Source organism: Canis lupus, chromosome X (genome assembly GCF_011100685.1).
Source record: "Canis lupus familiaris isolate Mischka breed German Shepherd chromosome X, alternate assembly UU_Cfam_GSD_1.0, whole genome shotgun sequence".
Classification (NCBI taxonomy): domain Eukaryota; kingdom Metazoa; phylum Chordata; class Mammalia; order Carnivora; family Canidae; genus Canis; species Canis lupus.
The window spans coordinates 29873734-29898120 of record NC_049260.1 but is presented as its reverse complement, the minus strand read 5'-3'; the positions used below and the strand labels follow the sequence as shown (position 1 = coordinate 29898120).

General features: G+C 36.3%; 1 protein-coding gene across 1 annotated transcript in view; it reads left to right on the top strand.

Moving 5' to 3' along the window:
- Positions 1-23196, top strand: part of TMEM47 (transmembrane protein 47) — a 30421-nt gene extending 7225 nt beyond the window's left edge. The window contains 2 exon segments of the mRNA NM_001003045.1: positions 9618-9758; positions 19803-23196. Of these exon segments, the coding sequence (NP_001003045.1) occupies positions 9618-9758; positions 19803-19981 (320 nt within the window). The 3' untranslated portion in view covers positions 19982-23196.
- The last annotated feature ends 1191 nt before the right edge of the window (positions 23197-24387 follow it).

Here is a 24387-nt window from a genome sequence, read left to right as displayed (position 1 = left end):
TAACTATCTTTTGGTGTTTGAAAGTTTGTTGAATACTCTCAGGTATGGAACTTTGGATGCAGAGATAAAGTGCCACACATGAAATAGATGTCTAGTTTTTATAATCATCCAAGATTTGATTTCACATAGAATTTAAGGTCTTCAGATAGACTCCTCTGTCGGTAAGTCCGTGAAATTTTAGATGTTTCTTGTCATCAAATTTACATTGTTGGCATGACTAGTCCTTAAAAATCAACAAAATTTCTTCAAGTTTTGCCGTGAAAGGACGCTTTAAAACATCTGTTTAATTTTAGGTTGAATCATAATTGCAAAAGTATGTGGAAGGCAGCCATGTGAGTTTCTTAAATTGATTAAATGAATATAAATTTCACTAGATCGAGTAATTACTGCATCCTGGCTTTATTTTTAAAAAGATACATTTATTTATCAAAAGAGACTGATTTTTCCCTAAACAGAATTTCATCCTTTTATGTCAAAGACACTGACAGTTAAATCTTACCAGTCTTTTCAGAGTATTAGATCATCTCCCTTAAAAATTAGACAAGAACATCTTTCCTTGCCCTTTTTTATTTATGTGTTTATGTGGGATTTTGAGACACTAGTAGACCATCAATCTTCTATTCTACTGTAGTCTTCTTGCCTTTGCCACCAAAGACTCCCATTAAAAAACAAAACAAAACAAAACAAAAAAATCTACAAAAAAACAAGACAAAAATACCTAGATCATTTCTGTCTCTATCAGCTTATATTGACTGTTGGGAGATTTTTAAAAAAATCTTTTAAAGATTTTATCTATGAGCGTGTGAGAGAGAGAGAGAGAGAGATCATGAGCAGGCGGGAGATGGGCAGAGGGATAAGCAGACACCCGGCTGAGCAGGGAGCCCAATTGGGGACTTGATCCCAGGACCCTGGGATCATGACCTGAGCTGAAGGCAGATGCTTAACCAACTGAGCCACCCAGGCACCTTGTTGGGAGATTCTAAATGATAGCTTAATGAGCCATGTTTCCACATAATGTTACGTATTGATTCTCTTTTCAAAATATATGTTTATTAGCAAAAAGGTGTTAAAACGTAGAATTTGGGGCACATGAGTGCAATATCCTCAATGTGTAAAAGGACATACCCACAAAAGAACTCAAATTTCCATCAAAGGGGGTTTTATTGCTCTCATGTTTTAAGGTCCCTCAACCAAAAGTTCATCAAAATATTGCCCTAGTGCTTTCTGAATGCAACCCGGTGTCTATTTCTAGCACCACTAGGTGACTTAGAGAAATTATCTTTCCCTTTTCCTGTCTTCTTACATGTACCCAAGGAGTTAACTTCATTAAAAACGTATTCATTAACTTCATAGCAAGGAGTAGGCCTTGTCTTGGGACAGTTAGTTTGTGTGCCAGCACTGTGCTAGGTGGTGACAGCAAGGTGATGAATGAAACACCTGCTTTTAAACAACGAAATAATATAAATGTACAAAGTAATGTAAAGGAGGAAATAGAAGGTTAAATTCTGCAGGGGATGAAAGATATCTAAAGAAGTTTGCTAACGGGACTGCTATCTTACCGGTTTTATCCCTCCCATATTTACTAAGAGGGTATCTTAATACGAATCGTGGGTGACTGGCTGGCTGGATTCCATCTACTCTTTGATTATTATTAGCAACTGTAAACCTGTCACAGAAGATTTTTAGTTGCTTAGAGGAAGGTCACCCACTCCTAGTCCTGGTGTGGGTTTTCTTCTTCCTGCTTTTCCAGATAATCAAGTTTTCTAAATTGTAACCTTAGGTTTTTTCTTAAGAGTAGGGAAAAGATGATGTTCAGTGTAACAAACTCATTACAACTTTATGGAAATACTATGATTAGAAATTCTTACTGAGATATGCCTGTACCCGTTATATAATATTAGTTACCATCAAATGCTAATGAAATCTTGCTAACATAGTACAGGGTAAGAAACGGCAGTCATTAGCGGTGATGGTATATCTTTTTTGTGTGTGTGCTCTACGTTCTGCAACATGCTTTAATAGCAGGGCTCATTGCTAAGCACTGTATATAATGGTCTGATTTGGTGGGAAAGATACCAGATGCTATGGTATTTAGATGATAAATTGCATTTTCACCAAATTTTCTGAGATAGAATTCTATGAAGCAGCTAAAATGACCCTTGATTTGTTAAAGAGATGTGTATCCTAACACCAACACAAAAGAACTCAAAAGTCTTAAATGAAATTGTCACGGATTGAAAAATCAGCAACCTGGCCAGTACTTTTGGACAACCAGAATTTTGGCAAAATTGACCTGCACTTTGGTCATTAGAGTTGTCACATCTAATTTGCATGGTTACCTAGGGTCATGTATCTGCTTAAAATCACATTGGCACTAAACTCTTAACACATTTTTTTATCTATAAATTGGCCTGAAGAGTAGGACTCTAAGTTGTATCATTGCAACTTGACTAACATGGATATCTAAGGTAAGTGCTTCTCTAATATTCCATTTCACTTTGTGCAACACAGCGTACAGTGTCTATATTGTCATTTTGTAAAATACATAATTTTTTGCCTTAACTCTTTGCCCATGAAGAGTGTTAGATTTGATATTAGTTGCTTGAAAAGACATGATCCTTTTAATTATTGAAATAAGAATCGGAATTCTTCTCTTGCCTGACTTTGTTTGTGTCTGTATCTCATGGAATAGTGGAAATTAATGCAACACTGACGGATTTAGGTCGGAATGCAACTTAGCCAAGAAAACAAAGTTTAAACTCCCTCAGTAAAGGTTTAGGTTTTCAACTTCGTTTGACATATGCAGACTAAAAAAGTGAAGTGAATCATTTGATACCTCTGGGAATATTTTGGCTATAGTTACCATCCCTTTACAAAAAATAACACTATTTTTTTTTTTGCAGTTTTTAAAAAAAATAACGCTATTTTGATTCATTCTTCATACATGAGGATACGGACTTACTGTCCAAACTCGGAAGTATATAGCATCTATCTCAAATATCTAAATTACAATTGATGAAAATAATTAAATGTCATAATTTCTAATAAGATGAGATAGGAAAAAGACATGGTCTTTTGTGAAGAGATGGCTGTGTTGGAGAATTTGGGTTTGAAATGTTTTTCTGTAACTGGAGCTCGTTTTCCCCTCGACAAATATAAACTACCCCAGTATTTCCCATTCCTGATAATAAAAGGAAATTGGCGATAGTGAGTTCGCTTTCTGAGTTCTCACCAATATAATTAAAACAAATTTAAGTGTTTTGGTATACATATGCCCTACAAGTGAATAAATGTATTTAGAAGAACTGAAAGTTTGCTGGGGATGAGTGAAAAGATCCAGCTGACGTGGGTGAGTTAGGGAGGATTTATGGATGACCTGTGAGGTAATGTCAAGATGATAGGAAATCTCTTCAAGGTGGAACAGTAAACGATTTTTGATTACAGTTATAGATATCATTTTGGTTAATATAACTGTATTTTAGGGAACTCAAAGATGAAAATAAAAGTGGCAAATTTGAATGTGATTATAAAAGTTATTTAAAAATCAATATTTCAGTTTGTGATGAGAATTCTAGAACAGTGATACTCCTGTATTAAAACATTGAAATACGTTTAGGAAAATCCTACCTACCCAAACTGTGATAGTTGAATTTATAAGGTTAAAAATCTGTTTCTTTGTTGCTTTTTAATTTTATCTAATTTCTTAGAAGTGGCAATTGTGTGCTCAGGGATTTATATACAGTAGAACTAATTTCAGAGTATAAACAATACCTACTGGGGTAAATAAATTAGCCAGTGTTTGACAAGTTAAAGATTTTGAAATAAGATGGGTGGAGGAAAGCTTTGGGCACTGGTGTGGTGCATTTCACCTTGGTTCAAAAGTGCGGAAAGTGTATTGTCATTAAGATTTTTGCCTTTCCTGGAAATTGGAAGGAAATTTTGACCACGAATTCCCTAAAGGAATGTGAATTCTCCAATTTGGCAATTATAATGTGGCTCATAGAATTTTCATAATGCAGTGGCAATTTCAGACCAGTCTCATGTATTAGACTGTAAAGTAAGTCAGCACAATTCTGCAGAATACTAAAGCATTTATAGACATTGGAAACTCTGGCGCCAGCTAATAAAGATACCTTGAAAGAGGGCTTGAATTTAGTTCCTGAGTTGCATATTAATGCTGGACTTGATGTTCTGGCATAAGGACTGCCCAATTTTGATTCTGTAACTGCAGGGGAAAGTATAACATTATATATATATTCATTCCTGTTATTTTTTTCCCTTTTTTTTTTTTTTTTTTTAGAGAAAGCACTAGCAGAGAAGCACACACTTAAACCTTGAGCCTTGGCTTCCACAGGTGCACGTTCAGTGCCAACTGTGTGTCATTGTGTCAGTTTTGCCCCAAAACAGTTGTCCCCCCCATACTATCTGTGAGGGATGCATTCTAACACCCCCAGAACTGTGGGTAATACTGAACCCTACACACACACACACACACACACAGACACACACACACACACACTATGTTTTTTCTTATTCACACATACCTGTGATAAAGTTTCATTTTTAAATTAGGCATAGTAAGAGAGCAACAACAATAACTAAGATTATAAAATTGAAGAGTTATAACAATATACTATAATAAAAGCTAGGTAAATGTGATCTCTCTCTCAGAAAATTGTATTGTGCTGTACTCCTCCTTCTTGGGATGATGTGAGATAAAAGGCTTGTACGATGAGACGAAGTGAGGTGCATGATACAGGCATTGGGATGTGGCCTTTGGCTACTACTATTGACCTTCTTGATGATCCATCAGGAGGAGTATCCTCTACTTCCAGACTGAACTGCGTTGGGCCGTGGGTCAGCGAAAGCATGGAAAGGGAAACTGCAGATGAGGTGAGGACTGCTAGACTCCTCAGCAGAACTTGACAGATACTATGGCAGCCTCATTTCAGGTTTGAGTTCCAGATCTGAAACATTCTTCTCAGCCCATTTGAGCCCTTAATGGTTCATGGACCAACGATGTACATTTTTTCATCAAACCTGATTATCACTTGTTTTCTGAGCTCTTGGAAACCAAACTCAGATTTCAGATCAACTGGCCTGACATTGAACAATGACCAGTTTTAATTGTGCAGAGCACTGCAATTTGTAAAATAGCACTGTGGCCCTTGATGTTCTGCAGAGCTGGTTTATGTTCACTGCTCCACTACGGTGTCAGTTTATCATTTATAGAAATGTGTAAAACTAATGCAGAGTAATAAATCTCTAAGGGCTCTTAACACTTCATCTGACTAAATACTGTGAGGGCTATAAAATTGTGGGACTAAGATTGATGTAGAAATTAACCAATTATGGGAACTTAAAATAGATGATTTTTTAAAGAAATGGGCCTGAAAATTGAGAATTTTATGACATTTTAATTTGTTTTGCAAACAGTGAATGTGGGATAGCGAGTATTTGTGATATGCGAACCTTCTGATGGAAAAGCCAGACAAGTTGTTTGGTCATTTATTATAATATTACTGTAAAATTGTTCAAGTTCTACAGTATATAACAAAACATTGTCTACGTATATTTTGTTAAATCTACATTTGGTAGGTAAGTAAGTATGTGTGTATACGTGAAGCCCAGCATAAATTATTTTAATGGCCATCACTAGATATCTATAAAACTGTTTTTCACGTTTTGAAATTTCTCCATATTCTAGTCTTGTTCTAGTCTTGTTCAGCAAGAAACAGGAAATGGTATCAGGCCAATCTACATAGTCACTGACTTTAGCTCACCTCTAAGGCAGGCGGGCCCCAATATTCAGACAGGAATAGATTCTGCTTGTCAACTGAAAGAGGCACCATGCCACAAGACTGTTCTCAGCTTCAGAGTACCTAGTGCTGAACCGTGAAGAGTGCCCTGCGTCTCACTGACGATGGTAGCCTTATCGAACCACTTTTCTCGCTTCCTGATTGATGATCAACCGATCAGCATGTTAAAGCTTTGGTCCTGGGCAACCTGCCTGAGTGAATCATTCCAAATAGACGTAATGACAACAATCTCAAAACTTGGCACTGTCTACCGGAGATATGGGCTCCGAACTTCAGTCCAAGCCCTGAACTTCTGGCCGGGACAATGGCAGACATGGCCCAGTTCTAGGCTCCTGTAAAATGAAATGGCTTCTGTGTATGAACAGGCATTATCTATGGTTCAGGACCAAAGGGAAGGGTAGCAATAGGACGGTGTGATACTGGTCACATGCCTTTTTGACTTTATGTCTAGGAGGACTTTCTCATTAGCCACAACCCTCAGTACTAAAAATAAATACAGGACCTTAAGAAGAAAATAAGGAGGCACCCAGGTGGCACAGTTGGTTGAGTGACTGACTCTTCTTGCTTTTGGTTCAAGTCGTGATCTCAGGGTCATGAGGTGTGCCCAGCGTGGAGTCCACTTGAGAGTGTCTTTTCCTCTGCCCTGCCTCCTCTCAAATAAATATTTAAAAAAGCGGGGGTGGGAGGGTGGGGATCAGAATCAGTTGTATCCACTTACTTTTTAGAACCACTTACTGTGCCATAAGACATTCCCTTCCTAATTAGCTTCTAGTCCCTTTTAGTAAGTATTATTCTGGTGGCTCTTACTGCACTTTATTGGTCTTCCATATGAAAGAGAGTATTTTAAGGAAGTTCAACATTTTGTGAGATTTGGGTTTTTTATGTCCTTTTTTTTTTAAAAAAAAAAGATTTTATTTATTCATGAGAGACGCAGAGAGAGAGGCGGAGACATAGACAGAGGGAGAAGCAGGTTCCTCGCTCCCTGGACTCAGGATCACGCCCTGAGCCAAAGGCAGACGCTCAACCACTGAGCCACCCAGGCATCCCGTTTTTTTTGTACTTTTTGATTGCCAAATTGGATAAGCATCACTTTGTACTCCTATATAACTCATTTATCAACTTGACTTTATTATGAAATAATTATTTCCTGAGACACCTTTACCTAGAAAAAAGTTCAACATTTCTAAGTGGTACATAAAGTACAGACCATGGGTCAGTAAATTTTAGCTGGAGGGTTAAAACCAGTCCACCACCTGTTTTTGTAGATAAAGTTTGGGACATAGCCATGCTCATTCATTTACATGTTGTCTATGGCTGTTTTCACACCACACAGCAGAGGTTGAGTAGTTGCAGCACCCATGACCATGACCCATAAAACTGAAAATACCCTTTGGCCCTTTATAGGGAAATTTTGCCCAGTTTGTCTGCCTTAGTTTGTTTTTACAAAATGCAAACAAACACATGTATTTTAGCTATTCTTTGAGGATATTTAAATAGAGAAAAGCAATCAAAAATCCTTTTTTTTTTTGGATTAAAAGTGGAAATAGTCAAAGTATGTGGCATTTTATGCATTTATATTGGGCTGTGTGAAAGAGCTTATTAGAAAATAAAGCTATCTTTTAAGTTATTTTTTTAAATAAGTCAATATTTACTTGTGTCTAGACTTAAAATTGATTCTTTAAAAATTCTTATTGAAATAATTTGGAGAGAGTTGCTAAAAGTAGTAATCATTTTATAAAAATAACGGTCCAACTAAAAAGTATTCAGCATAGGCTCTCTTAAAGAATTTGATGAATTTGACGGATGAATGGATGGTATTTTTTTTTTTTACCTCAAACGCTTTGATACAATGAAAATTTTACTTATTCAGAAATTTCAAACTTAAACGTTTTCAGAAGGATTTCTGTTATGTTAAAGTGAAAAATAATTGTGCTTTGTATAAACTTTTTCAAAGAAATTTAGAGACTTCCAAATGTAAGGATTATTCTTTTGGTTTTTTTTTTTTTTTAATTCAAAGCTACATGCTGTTATGGAATAAAAAAAATCCATACTATGGCTATCCTTTTAAACTCTAGTTGAAAGCCAGATATACTTTTGTTTGAAGTTATATGTCTTTGTTACAAGTAGATGGCATAAAAAATACTCTCCATTTCTTTGCAATTCACCTTTATATTTTAAAAAGTGTGGATTTTTTCTGTTTTCCCCTTGTTTGTTTCCTGAATGCAGTGTGAGTTCTGCTTCAGTGCCAGTTATGAATCCAGAATTTATTAGAAAGCAAGAATGTGGAAGAGGACACTTGAGGCAGAGACATAATATAAATAAAAGAAGAAAATCCTAGGGTTTTGTAGGTTCTTCCATTCATCCCTTATCCTACAGTGGTAAAGAGTGCACTATGGAATCTTTCTGGAGGGATAATTTCAGAGTGCAGCATCAAAATACCATGAGTTCTTGACTTTGGATAGACTACATTGCAATTTAACTATGGATTAAGGTCTGTTTTCATTTTCTACACATACATTAAAGTGAAGGCCAGAAGAGGCAGCCTGGGACTTCCAAAGGACCCCCACAGAAGAGAGAGTTCTGCACAGCATCATTTTTTTTTTTTTGTGATGCTTCCTAACCTGGATAGTGCTTTCATAAATTCACTTTGCTGCTGCTTAGAGAACATTCTACTCTTCTTATGGAATGGGAAATGGGCCAAGTTTCTGTCACCCTATTTCTACATTTTTATAAGAAATGACATGCCCTTCAGTGAGGTTTATGTTTAAGTACATGGGAGACTCAAAATATCCACATACAGAGACCTGTACATAGCATGTGGTCAGTATATGCTTGCTGTTTCCATGTATGAATGAAGAAAGGGGCCCAGTGGCTATTTAGAGTACATTCTGGCTCCCTGGGAATACTTACTTTCACAAACCATCTCTGTAGTAAATACCACAGCGAGATTAGAATGAAATGAAAGGAGGGAAAGACAAACAGCAGCAGATCTCCTGATGCCACTTTGCTGGGGGAATTGTTCTAGAGAAGGGGAGGAAGAGAGAGGAAGAGACAGGCAAATAAAAACTTGGTTTTTCTTTTCTTTCTTTTTGTTTTGGTATGGAGAAAGAAGGCTTTACAAGAAAGGATGGGGGGGGGGGGTGAAAGAATGTGTTACTGCCACACAACAACATGGGTGGATATCAGAGACCTAAAAGCCAGACACAAAATCAATATCACAGACTTAAAAGCTGGACACAAAAGAGTTCATGCCGTTTACATAAAGTTTAAGAACATGCAAAAATGAATCCATGGTGATAGCTGACCATTACTAGCCTGGGTGGGAGGATGATTATTGGCTGGGGAGGGGCATGAGGGAACTCTGGTGGAGAGAATGTTCTAGATCTTAATCTGGATGGTGGTTATTATATGGGGGTATGAATATATATAACATTTCATCATGTTTTTGACTTTCGTATTTAAGATTTGTAAACTTCATAGCTCAATAGAAAAAGAAAGAAATAATAATGAAAATAGGTTATGGAAAGGACACCACATTTACCATATGGGCTTAATAAGAGTCTTCGGAAAGCATGGCAAATCCCTGGTCTAAAAACGCTGCTGAGCTTAGCATAAGAGACTTCCCTGAATAAGGACATTTATACAAATTTTTGTTGCAAAAAAATTTCGATGCTTAGCATGCAGTAAGATCACATGTATTTAGCTGCAGCTAGACACAGGCTGCTGAACATCATTCTGTTGATTCTTTGAGGACTGCCTGCTTAAAAGCAATACTTTTCTTTTTTTTTTTCCTTCCAGATTGGCAGATTGCTACTCTGGCTTTACTCTTGGGCGGTGCTGCCATCATTCTTATTGCATTCCTGGTGGGTTTGATTTCTATCTGCGTGGGATCTCGAAGGCGCTTCTACAGACCTGTTGCTGTCATGCTTTTTGCAGCAGGTAAATATATACTTAATTATTTTCACACTGGTATTCAAGTTTCAGGAACCTTCTACCATCCCTCCGTTCTCATGCAAAAGCAGCATGTGGTTGCTGCATTATATACAAATGGAGAGGCTTTTGTTATATCTTAAGGTAAATTGACTAAGGGTTTGTCATATTACTAGTTTTCAGTGTGTTAAGTATTTCACGGAGCACAGTGGCAGTTTTTTTTTTTTTTAAGATTTTATTTACTTTTTTGACAGAGCACAAGTAGGCAGAGCTGCTGGCAGAGGGAGAGGGAGAAGCAAGCCCTCCCACTCCCGCTGAGCAGGGAGCCTGATATGGGGCTCGATTCCAGGACCTGGAGACCAGGACCTGAGACCCTGACCCGAGCTGAAGGCAGATGCATAACTGACTAAGCCACCTAGGCGCCCTGTACAGTGGCAGTTTTTAAACTTCTAAAACATGGATAAGTAATAGTGCTTGACAGGGCTATTGCCTTAAAAATTGCTGCAGATATATTTACCAACAGTCTTTCTTTACATTTAGCTTCCCCCCAGCCCTTTTACTGCCCCTGTGGTGCTTTTAAGGCAACGTTATTTTTTTCTGACCTGAAACTGGAAAAAATTCCAATATACACAGCCTTAAAGGTGTAAATCTGTGTGGAAACAAACATGCTTATAATGAAAAATGATCATCTAGAACTTGAACCATCAGACAATTCAGTTGCATGTGGTCAGCGGCATAGTTAGTAATTTAACAACCATTATTCTATAAGGCACAGCCTGGATGAAAATATCAAGCAAGGTAAGGTGGAGCTTTTGCTAAAATCGGGGAAGTATTTAGAAAGAGGGTTTACAAGACTAAAAACTCAGCACATTACTTTATGTGTTTTAATTTTCATTTATAAGAATAGCCTTGCAAAAAAAAAAGAATAGCCTTGAATATATTGTTCTTTTTTATTCAAACTGAAATATTCTTGTAGTGCCTTCAATTTCCCGTCAGTTACATCTGATTTGAAGACTGCAAAATAAGCCCCTGTGACTGTCAATAATGGAGACACTGACAGAACCATCTCGGCTGTTAGACGGATTTTTTTCTAAAGCTGTTTAAAGATGGGAACAGATGAAGTTTCTCAGGATTTGAAGGATAGTTTGATCTAAAAATAGAAGATCAGAAGTATTCTGCTGCCCCCTGCTGTTTGTATTCATTTTTTATATCCACAGACTGATCAGAATGTAGGTGTCATAAAAACAAAGGTCCAGAGGGCTGAAGGAATCTAGAAGTGCATCTAATTCAGATCTCTTAAGTGACTTGCTCAAGATTGCATAGTAGTTACCAGCAGAGCCGGGGCCAGGAGGCTACTGACTTTTGAACTAGTGGCTCATTCACTACTGACTCATTCATTCATTCATTCAGCTGTTTATTAGGTACCTCTTACAGACAGAACATTGCATTAAGAGACCCAGAAGACTAGCTAAATAGCACCACAGTTACTTTCTAATAGAGTAGAGAACCGTATTACAAAAAATATTTTGAAGTCTTGAGCAGTGGCCACACTATCATTTTTTTGTTGATCTAATGTATAATAAAGACCTCTATTGTGAATCATTTAGTACAATATGAAGATTCTCCTAAAGATTCCATCACAGTTTTCTAGTTTATATCTTGGTTCATGGATTTATCACGTATCTTTCTATCCTTAGGATGAAATAACTTAGATATTTTAATTTTAATATACATTTGTCTTTGCAGCTAGGATTTATTAACATAGTGATTAGATAATTAATTGTGGTAGAATTTCTTGATAAATTATTTTGGAATGGCATACCATTCTTTAAAACTGGAATTATGTTCTGAAAAATTTTTAGAAGACTCAGATATTCCTGATTTTAGGAGAGTTAGAGGTACTCTAAGACATTCTCTTATAAATATCCAATATTATTGTGCTACCTAGTTACTATCTCATTTAGACTTTAACTTACCACATAATAGCATATGCAGAATCTATAAAGAAATTCATTTTCTATAGCAGCTATTATAAACATGCTTAGAAAAACAGGAGTTTCTAGTTCTTTCCTAAAAAGCTCTGTATGTTTTCCCAAGTATAGCAAAATTTATGAAAATGTGAAAATAAGTACTGGTTGTAACAGAAAACATACCATAAATGAGCACAAGTTAAAGGTAATGGATTTGGTCAAAATAAAGATTTTGATTTAGCTCTAGCTACTTACAAGTATTAGTAAATTCTAAAATAATGAAAAGAATCCCTACAGCAATATTCATATATTCATATTTTACCCACTGAGACCTAAAGCAAGCATTATACTGTTGAATTTTAAAAATGTACATGTGCTGTGATTTAATTTTACTCATTCTCTTTGACACTATGCTTATGGAAGCTTTTTTTGAAATAACCATTAGTTTAGTGTTCACAGTGCATATAAGCAAGGTAAAACTTACTGGTTATTTGAAATGTGTCATGAAAAGGTTTCTCTCTCCCATCTGAAAAACCATTAAAGAGTTGCCTGAAGCTGATTTCTAGAAAAGATACTCATTACACATAATAATCCATTATTGATTTGAGCGTAAGATTAACAAATTTGGAAAATCTGCCCACTTGATACAATGCTAGTGAAAATCATGGCTGTTTATTTTGTTTTGCTTCATAGTAAACATACTTATTCTCTTGGTTGGCTTGTCTCACTTGTAATTCAGTTTAGTGATTCTTTGTAAATATGTATTTGGGCCATTTCCCCTTCTTGCTCATCTCGGTCTGCTTGAAAATGGTCTGTGTTTCTCCTCTTTTCTCAAAATGTTTTTTTCAAATAATACCAAGCCTTATCTTGGTGCTCACACAGAGAATGTTATCTTTCTCAGCAAATAAATATTATTTTCTTCTGCTGAAACATACAGTACATAAAATCAAAACAAACACAGCACTACCACTTGGAAACATCTCTACACAGGACTACATAATTAATTCAGTACCATGTGCAATGCCTGGTACAATGAGGTGCTCAGTAGATAGTTGAATGAATGATGGAAAAATAACTAAGGTGTATGGCTTATAATTTGACAGGGAAAAGCAGGCATGTAAATAACTATAATTCAATTTTTCTTAAATCATTTATCTTTTTGCAGTTTACAAAACAGCAAGTTTTATGTGAACACAAAGCTCTTACCAAAACAGCTCATAAAAGTAATAGTTACAAAAATGATTTTTTCATTTATTCATGTTTTCCTTCACTTATTTAATGAATACATGTAGGGTACCTCTAGTATGTAGCTATATTGCCTTGGTGTTAGATTATATACTCCAAGGATATTTACTAAAAGCTGATGACTAACCGGCTGTCATAAAGACAGCCAAACGTATCTTAAAGGTTTTTCATCTTCCCTTTTTCTCTGAAGTCCCTAATTTAGTGTGGGCTTGTCACCTGCCTGATTAGTTGCTAAGAGCGAGTCATCACTGCAGCCCATCTAAAACACTGTCTCACAACTCTCTCACTCACTGATTATAGAAGTTTGGACTTCAGAATAACATATTATCTGTAATAATAAGGTGGACAATAATCAGTTGAGCACCTACCATGTGCAACATTGCTAGACCCTTCACATATACTATCTCTAATATAGCAATTTTAAGATTGGGTATTTATTTTCCCCATATTATCAATGAAGAAATAGGTTCAGGAAGGTTAAGTGATTTTCTAGGGTTATCCAACTAATAAGTTGCAGAGCCAGGGTTTCAAGTCCTCTTTACTTGGGTGTGTATAACACAGGAGAAAACAAGACCAGAATCAGCCTTGAATTTTGAATTCAGCTGCCAACTGTGTACTGCAGTTGGGAGTCCATCCTGTAGCTCGTTATTCCACCTCTTGAGGGCAACACTTGAAGGTAGTAAGCAATTTGAGATGTCATGAAGACCACACATTGATCAGTGCAGCATGACTGAATCATTGCCTATCATGAAAATGTGCATGTTTCCAATACACATGACTATAGCATATTTCTTATTGTGTAACTGACAATGATAGGTAATAGATGATGGGATCATAACTGGCATCTAGTTCTCCCTAAAAACTTGATGAAATTAAAAGGACTGCCTCTCTCTGGGTCCTCTTTTATCATCTGGTTTTGCAGATCTTTTTTATGCCGCACTGGGACTTAGGATGATTGTTTCCATTTTTTAAATGCCTTTAATAAAAATTGCAGAAGATTCTCAGTCTTGTAATTCAGATTTTAAATAACAGAATCCCCCTAATTTTATTAATGATATTTCCTTTGTGTTCTATCTGCAAAAATCTTTCTGTAAATGAATGTTTGCACAGAATGGTGATTTTTTTTTTCTCCCCAGGATCCTGCAACTCCGCCTCTGAGCTATCTTTGATTAGAGGCTTGTGTTTTGCAGCCCTTCACCATCCTGTTGTACAGTGAGGTGGCTGGAAGTATTTTGAGTCTAGATTTTGCAGAAAAACCAGTGTCCAACTTAGATTTCATACTGAAAAGGAGGGTTTTTTTTTAAATAAAGATTTTATTTATTCATGAGAGACACAGAGAGGCAGAGACCTAGGCAGAGAGAGAAGCAGCCTCCCCTCTGGGAGCCCGATGCGGGACTTGATTCCAGGACCCCGGGATCATGCCCTGAGCCGAAGGCAGACACTCAACCACTGAGCTGCTCAGGTGTCCCTTGAAAAGGAGTTCTATTCACAGATTTTTATCAGTATCGAACTACCCTTTGGCTAGAACAATTTGTGGTATCAATACTGATAATTTCATATGTACTACAACTCTTGGTAGTTACAGATTAAATTTAAAAAGGAAAAGGAGGCACCTGGGTGCTTGAGTTGGTTAAGCATCTGCCTCCCGCTCAGGTCATGAGCCTCACGTCACACAGGGCTCTGGCATTCAGTGGGGAGTCTGCTTTTCCCTCTCCCTCTGCCCCTCCTCCTGCCCGTGGGCTCGCTCACTCTGTCTCTCTCAAATAAATAAAATCTTCAAAAAGAAAAAGAAAAAGAAGATCGCTTCATTTAATCCTTCATGGGCAAATGTTTTTTTCTCCAAATTACCATTTTCTTTTTGTAAATTCCATATTTAGAGACTTGACTGGCAAGTCCCATCAATTCTATCTCTAAATTATCTTCTCAGTCTATAGCTTTTCACGAGCCCCCATTACTGCCTTAGTCAAGGGCATAACTCTTCTGTAAGTAGAACATCTCTGTTCCCAGATTTGAACTTCCCCTACTTTCTTTCAATGGTAATATCTGACTTAAAATATCTACATGACTCCTTCCTTTCCCTTTCCTAGAATTCAGCTACTGAGGTTTTCTTTTCATCCTCTGTGCAGTGTCTTTCCTGCTGGTGTCACCTTAGTCCTCACTGCACACAGGTAGCCATTGCATTGACTGGTGTCCTAGGGGCCTCCCTTCTCTCGTCTCCTTCCTGTTTATAGTCTGTCTTGCGCACAAACACATGAGGTGTAGCTCTCAAATGCACATTGGGTCTTGCCACTCATCCCTTTGGTTTTCCCAGAGGCAGATTAAGACAAGGAAATCAGTACAAGTACTTAATCTGGGAGTCAAAAGAAGGGATACATAAAGTGAGAGAAGGGAAGGTAGGCAATAAAGACCTTAAACTTCCTGGAAAAATTCTGGAAACCAGCTTACAACACACACCTCAAAGTTATTTCAATGGAAGAACTAGGGAACTGGGTGTTTGGAAACCGAGTTCTGAGAGTCATCGTTGAGGGCTGAGGGGATGCTGGGGAGACAACAGTGTTAATGTTCCAGAGCACCAGTCCTGCCCCACAGTCAGGCAAAGTAGCTTTAGTGGCCAGAGGAAAAGTCAGGTGAAGAAGTGCAGGCGCTGCTGACAGCTGGAAGTCAGGCTGACCTATATCGGAGTGATGAAGATGAAAGCAAATGGATAGGGCACCAACAGGATCTACAATTAAAATAAGCTCTGAGATGTGTCCCTGTAGAAACCAGTCTCATTTTTATGGCACACTACGCCTTTTAGAGTGTGAGCCAAACATTTCCATGTGAATGTACCCTTTATTCCAACCATGTGAATTTTCTATAGGTTACACCCTCTTAATACTGCTAAGCTCTCTACAAGCTGCTGCTTTTTCCCAGAGGTCTTTTCATTTTTGTCTTCTGACCAAGTCCTATCTATCCTTCAAGAACCAGTTCGAGTGGTGCTTCCTCTCTGAAGCCCTCCCTTCTTTCTCCAGGCAGAAATGGTGTTTGGAATATTGGAGTTCAGTAAACATGTAATGAATGGATCAGTGAACATGCTTCTGCTATTACTGTTGAACACATTCATTTGTAATTATCTATGAGTCTGTTTTCACCATAAAGTATGAAATATGACAGGTCAAGGGCTATGTCCTGTATCATCCCTTCCACCTACCACAGAGTCAACGTCCAATAAATGTTGAACTATCCACTTCAAAGAAAATATTGAATATTTCAATATTGAATGTTTTCAATGTTTCAACATTGAAAGCACTGAAAAATATCCTCCTAAAGAAAACTACACATAAGACAAAAATTAGTACCTCTAAGTTCTTGTCATGCCTCTCTATCCATGCAATTTCATGGTTAGTAGTTTTGTTGCCTCTTTTCAAAAAAGTGGAGAGAGGTATAAAATGAACTTCAAATTCCCTTCAAATTCTAAAAGGCTACACGACTTTACTTATGTTGCCTCTGCAGCCAATGTCTATTATGTTTCATTGATTGGTGGTAAAGTAGAAATATAAGTGTGATAATGTTTTTCTTGAGTTCTGGACTCTTCAGGTTTGTTTGTTTTTTCCCTTCACAGCATCTAAACAAGGCAAGGAGGCATCTTTACCTGCTTCTGTGTATTTTTATTAAATAGAAAAAGTTATTTATAAATGCAGGCTTATATATCTTTTTTTTCTCAGTTTTGCTATTACGTGCATTTCTCTCAGTGATTCTAAAGAGAGTAAAATAATTCAGAGGCATAAAGCGTTTTAGGGTAATTTTCATCTGGCTACAACACAATAAAGCTTTATCTCTAAGAAAGCTGCTCAGGAGAATATGCCAGTGGAGCCTAATGGAGTTGTATTTCCACTTTTCCACTAGAGGGAAATTATGTCATTGTATTATACCATGGAGGCCAAATATTTACTAAATAAAACACATCGAAATGAATATTAAAAGCAGTCTAGGTAAACAACTCACCCTAGGGACTGGCTGTTTCACAAAAGAACCCATATAATCCTTCTAGAATAGAATTCAGATCAGTTACTACTTCTCTGCTCAAGCTCCTTTAACAGCTGTTCATCACCCCTGGAATAAAATGCAGAGCCCCGCCCGTGGCTCACAGGGCCATCCCTGGATGGGCCCCCTGGTTCTTTTTGCTGTCTCATCTCAAGCCACCTCATCTCATGCTGCTTCTTGCCTTGTTCTCTGTGCTGCCTTCCTGAAGTCCTGAATTGAGAGTTTTGTACTGCCTGTGCCCTCCACCCAGACGGCTCTCTCCCCACTATACTGACCTGACCTGCATCCTTCACTTTGTTCAGGTCTGTGCTCAAATGACTCCTCCTCCTCAGCTTTGGATCTGAAAGAGTAGCCTCCATTCCTCTATCTTAGGTTCTTGTGTTTTCATGTTTCTTTGCAGTTCCTGCCACAATCTGCATTTGTTCACTAATGGCCTGCCTTCTCAGGAGAGTGGCAACTTTTATTACCAGTGTCTTAAACTGTATCAAACATTTATTGAATGAATGAATTTGAATTTGAAGGAGTAAATGAATTACTATTCCTAATTCACATTTATATTTCAGTCATATACCAGCAGGATCAGTCATGCTTTAAGTATAAAAACCTGAGGAGAAATGCTGTTGTTTTTTAAACATACATACTAACTTTGTAATTTTTTTCTGTAGTTCATGGTTGATAGTAATTGACTTCTTATAAGTTTTAAGACATTTAATACATGAAAGCACCCTTCCCCTCACAAAGTCACAGAGCCAGCTGAATTTTTTTTTTAATTGATACACATTTAGCATTTACTGGCTGGAAGTAGAGGAAGTGTGGGTTATATAATGAGGTATTAATCCTAACAATGACTTAAAACCTTTTCTGAGATTTTTAAACTATAAACAAGGTGTGATGTCGATTTTAGATGCCAAGAGATTCTCCTTTCATATGGACCTATTCATCCACTCTCTATAGCATGGAACTGTGGTAGGCCACTGCTGGCCTGGAGCAGTGTTGAACTGCATGGCAGAGGTGTTTCAAATTCTTCTATCTGGCTCCAGAAAGGTCACCTGACACTTAGTCAGAACCTTTTAGAAAATAATGATTTTGCGGAATCACACCCTCATGAATTTTCTGGAGTTCATCAGTTTTATGCTAGAGAGAGGACCATTAATGTAGACTTTCTAGGAACATTAATCATATTGGTAATAAGGATCTTTTATAGGTACTGAGAATACATGAGCATAGACTTTAAAGCACAAAACTCTAGTTTAATTAAACACACTATCCATCCTACTAATCTTTTTAAAAAATGTAATAAACTGTTATCTTTTTTACTATATCAGATTTTATTCTTGTCTCTTTAATTGTTACATTTTTTGTTGTACTTTTGGAATTCACAGTATTTTAAAGAGAAGTTAAATGATAATCATTTTGACTAAACATTTATGTACCAGGGGTTGGCCAAATTTTTTATATAAAGGGCCAGATAGTAAGCACCTCTGGCTTTATGAGCCACATGGTTTTTCCATTGCAGCTACTCAGCTTTGCTATTGTAGTGCAGACAGTACATAAATAAATGAGCCTGGCCGTGTTCCAATAAAACTTTTTTTTCAAAAACAAACAACAGACCAGATTTGGTAGCTTGCCAGTCCCTGTCCCATATTACATAGTACCCCAGATTTTTAAAGATTGTTTCTTGAGGGTAGAAGCTGTCATATAGTAGAGAATGAGGCAGATCCATCCCATAAATTCTAGTTAAGTTGATTTAAATAAAGTAGAAATTATATAATAGTTGATGCAATATGAAGTTACGATTTTGGATGGAAGACATCATCTCATGTAATCTAGTGTCTCCTATATAGAAATATCCACAGGATAAATACCACTTTAATTTTAGATACTAAAAAAAAAAAACCCTTTCCTTATTAATTGGCTTGTTTTATTTCATTAGGCATGACTCATCACAGTTTCCTGTTAGCCCTGACAACTGACTTAAGAACTAAGATTTAGCTAACAATGAAGAGCTGAGTTTTGTGCTCAATTGTTGGAGTCATCATTAGCTTATGTTTTCAGTACCATTATCTCCCATGCCTTCATTGATTTAATTCATTTTTGAAAGTAGGTGAAGAACAAATATATCAACATCATCTGTTATATCTATTACAAAAGTAGAGTTGGATGTGGCTTCTTGACAAAGATGACTTTTGAGCCCCTTCTTAAGGATGAGAGGAAAGGAATGAAAACTGTTTTTGATCAGAAGAATTTAAGCGAAGATATCATGGTAGGAGTTGCTGGAATAGTCAGCTAAGTTATGTGGTTTTGAGAAGCAGTGGGAAGAAAAGCCTGTCTTAAATCATAGCTTGACCAGTTTCATCAGTACAAATGAATTTGAATTCCTCACTTCCTCAAGAGCATAAATAGCAAGGGTTTGGGGTGTTTGGGGCCACTGTTCTCGGGGAATTATTTACAGGTTTTGTATAGTGGAACAGTTTAGCTTATAGTGCTACTTGCATAATAGTGATGATTATATATGCATGTCTGTAAAGTGAGAATCACTACTTTGTATGCTCATGTAAATTATTATATTGTACTAATTATTTCATCGAATACTGTTATAGTGAGTTACTAGTTATTAGTAGACTAATTCTTACTCTGTTGTGAAACTGTTAAAAAATTATTAATGTTTTAAGGTATACCACCTAGAATAAGCAGTGCTTCAAATTTTTTGGCTGTTATGTTTGATTAAAAAGTAATTCTCATATATATTTGTATGTTGTATCATTTTATTTCCTGCAAATAACATGTTTCTAATTTCTACTTACTTTTCTTTCAGTTGTTTTACAGGTTTGCAGCCTGGTCCTTTACCCAATCAAGTTCATTGAAACTGTGAGCTTGAAAATTTACCATGAGTTCAACTGGGGTTATGGCCTGGCCTGGGGTGCAACTATATTTTCGTTTGGGGGTGCCATCCTTTATTGCCTGAACCCTAAGAACTACGAAGACTACTACTAGAACCAACAGTCTCAGATTTTAAAAACAACCAACCATCCAACAAAAGGATTACTTCTGTATCTTTTCTAACTCACTGTTTTCTAAAACACTTGTGGAGTATCAAGCAGTTTGCTCAGTTGATTTAATATCTTTTGCCTTTTGGCTGTCAGTATCATAACCAGCTTTTACATCCATTTTAGGGACCTGCACAAATTAAGAGAGCTGATTAGACATAGGCAAATGCTGCAAACTTCCAATATGTTCATGTCATTTTTCTTGACAAGTGAAAGGGTCTGTATGACAGCAACCATTGTGAGATACTAGTTGGAATGAGAAATGCCTGAATCTCCTATTGCCTGCAGGGGAGCAGCTGGCATAAGAAACATTTAGAAGTTCCTTTGCTCTGACAAGGATTCCACTGCTATAGAGTCCTTATTACCTGCTTATCCCACCCAATGACTAAATTGGCCATTGGTTATTTGCTTGAGTGAGCTTTTGAAAGGTGAACTGCCCTTCAGCACCTAATGGGAGTTCTGAGTGTAATGGGTTAAAGGTATATAGATTCTACCTTCAAGAATAGTCTTTTTGAATGGGAGGCAATGCTTTGGCAGTCAGCATCTCCCTGGGAAAGGAGTCAAGACTTGGAGACATGTGCTTTTCATTATGTGGTTAGAAATTGTGCCTCAGCCGTATCTAGAATGAGGACAATTGAGAGTCTCTACTTTCCCTGGGGCAACTAGAAAGAACTATGCATGAGTTGCTTTTGTCCTAAGTACCCTTTAAATCATTTACCAAACATTACCGCAAATAATTGTGCGTATGTAACAAGCTTAAATATTTTTATAGAAGGTGAACCATTAGTATACATGGTAGTAAACTATTCCGTAGCCCTATACATGCATTTGCCTATTACACATAAAAGTAACATTTGCTCTAGTGAAGTGATTTGAACACTAACCTTGTACACGTTAAGAGGCTTAGATTGGTATTCACACTTACTTACTGTACAAAAGTACATATATTTTAAAGCTTTTGCTCTCTGTTCTCTACTGTTTCACTGGAAAGTTTTAATAGAATTGTAAAGAAGAAAAATTGCAATGGTGTTAACCTGAAAATTCATGATTCTTCTGTAAGCACTATAGTTCAACGAAGAGTAGCAATTAGAATGATCATTTTGTTAAAAATTCAGTAAAATAGAAGGCTGCTTTTTTTTCAAGTACCTTAAATGTCTTTATTAAAAAATAAAAGAATAGTGATAGATTTATAGAAATGTCTTAATGTCTCAGTAGAGGAGTAGAATTCATTGGTGATCACCTGGTCCTCTGAAGTGAACTAATGGGCTAACTGATTTGTGCACACAATTATGATGGATTTATGTTACAGGAATCATTTGTTGGCTGTTCAAATGGAAGGAAATATCAATGATAGGGAATAAGTTTGCCACTAATCTCAGACTGCAAACTTGTGTTAATCCTGTTTACTATACAAATTTGGATAGTTTAATTGTAAACATATTTTTATATCAAATATACAGTTCTAATATAAAAGTTATAAATAATTATTTTTGTTAACAAAGGCACTAAAACAGTATTCCTGGTTTTGGCCCTTTTGCAGAAAGAAGCATTGGAAAAATCATTTAAAACATACTTATGTTCTATTGTATTGCAAAATCCGTTAAGAGCAGGACTACATCAATAGTATTTAATAATTTGGTTTACCTCCCAGAACAGAGTTCTGCTTTCAGCATGTCTTATGAACTGTTTGCCAAAACAACAGAAAAAAAAATCTATTTTATTATTCAAATGCTTAGAAAAAAAAAAAAACCCTCCTATCTTGTGACTTTTCTGTAGGATCACAAAGTAAATATGAAGAACCAGGCTGAATCTTATTTTAGCAATGACAGACAAAAGTAATTAAATGCATCCTAGAGAGAAACCTTTATGAAAGTATATGATTCTCTCTAGAATCATAAGAAACTATGGGTGAAGTTTTCCAGAAAAATATTAGTATTATATAATCCTTTGAAGCAATTTTCTTGAGAAATAGTAAAATCTGGGCCAGACTGTCTTGCAGTTAATTGCGTATTGTCAGAGCAGCATGAGAAATACGATATTTGTTGGATAGGGATTTCGGTTACTAACCACTCTCTATTGTGAGAGAGTCTCTTTATTCCTGAATAATGGAAGAACAGTACTTTGGTGCTGACATCAATGAGGCACTTTTCTTAGTCCTAGTGGAGGATGCAGTGTGCTGTTAGACCAGTACCACATCTCGAGTCTTTTCAAGTTTTCATTCTCTGTCAATATGACAGGCTGGAAAATGACAATATGTTATAGGCTAAGGCACACATGTTTGCAGTACACTGAAAAGTAGATTTCTTCTATAACTTTTTTCCTCTCCCCAGTGAAGAGCCCTATGTTATATTTCTACCATCACTAATATTTGAAAGTATTTCATGACTAACGAACTCAGTACAACATGAAAGTTGTTGCTCATCCGAAATATGGTATCGTCTATCAAAATAAACACGTGAATTTTCACCTACATTATGTCTTTGCCGCTTTAGGTTTGTTTGATGTTTTCTTACAAGCAAAACTGTTAACTATAAATCCATTGTTTATCTTAGATATATACATGTACACACATAGAGCATAAAATACTCAGCAGGGCTAGTTATTTGGATTTCTTGCACAACTATTTAGCTTTTTGTAAGTTCAACATGTAAATTTTAAAGACAAATATAGAGAGACCTATGTGTTTGAAATATAAATGATATATATGGATTAGCATGTACCTGTATATTATTAAACATGCAATGAACTGACTGGTAAGTGATGTCTAATTGTATGGCTAGCAATGTAATTTATTCAGACTGTATTTTTGTACAGAGCAGCGCACACTAACCTATGCCTCTGTGTCCTCTTTAATGCCTAAAACTGTGCCTAGAAATTTCATCTGTCTTAAGAAATAAAATTATACTTCATGCTGTTTATGCTATAGTTTCTCTACTGCTGTTCTATATTTATTATTTTTAAATATATGACATGTTTACTACTTAAATATGAATCCATGGTATTCTGGTTATTTTTTTTAACAGTCCTCTGGGGGGAACCTGTTTCTCACTCCAGTGGTTTTGAGTTTGCAGTTTCACAATCAGTTCTTCATTTCATGATTTTTGTAGCTGACATATGAAGTTATCTATGTGGATAAAATAAAAATAAAAGTGGTTTCACTGATGTGGTTTGACTTGTGTCTTCTCTACTGTGTAGACCCATTAACAGATTCCTAAATTACATGTCTTCAATTCCCATCTCCTTTATGATATATATATCACTTAGTAAACAGAACCTACTGTGACATGCTCATTTTATGTAAAACTTTTTAATACTAGTTTTGTTTCATATTCTTTTCCAAGATTCTTTCTGTCCCCTGCAGTTGAGTTATATAAGCAATAAAAGAAAGAATGTTAAATGTCTAAACTTTGTTTTGAAATGCACAGGAGGGAGATACAGTGTAGGCTATCGGTTTTCTACTCTAATGACACAATTAGAAACAGGAGTGGCAAAAGGTTGATACTCTATTTTGGGTTTTGTTTAGTTTACGGCCTTTGCAAGGTATGTTAAAACTGCCCTTCCTGCATTATTTCTAATTCTTAGAGAAGCAGTCTACATTTTCAGTACACATGCACATGTGCGTGTGAAGAAATCCATAAAATTAAAAGTCAAAATTTCTCATCACCTTTGTGTCTATAGATGGTGAGTGTACTTGGAAAGAAATTTAAATAAGGCAATAAAATCCACTTCTATGATTGCCAGAAATTTTTCTTGAAGGTATAAATAGAACCACATATAATTGAATAAACTTTCTTGGGTTGATAAAATCAGTTTGAACACGAAGCACATATTTTTGTTAGAATATCCCTTCATGTCTCATATGAACTCTTAAATGTTGAAAGGTTCACAATTTTTTTCTGCCAAAAGATACTGTAAATCATCTACAATCCTATGCTATATTTAATATGAAACTTCCAAAAGTATGTATATTTGACAGCTATAAATTCTATCATTTTTGGAGATTTCCCTTTCAACAGCCTTATTCTAATTTGATGGAGTAGCATCATTCATTTCATGTATTACATTTTCAGTATAAAGTACTTGCATTTGTATACAGAATTCTCATGAGCAAAACACTTTTACAAACATGTCCTGCCTGGTAATTATCCATGACCCACTTTCTCAGAATTTGGAAGACATGGAGACATAACTTCACTCTGATTTGACAAGGGAAAATCCTTTGCCTTCAGAGATTTCATTGTGAACATGAAACAGAAAGGCATTTTCAATTTGCTTTGCCATAAGGGCCATATACCCTGGTAGCTGTTTCTTTTATTAAGTCAGGTCCATCCTATATCAACACAGTGTCTCATT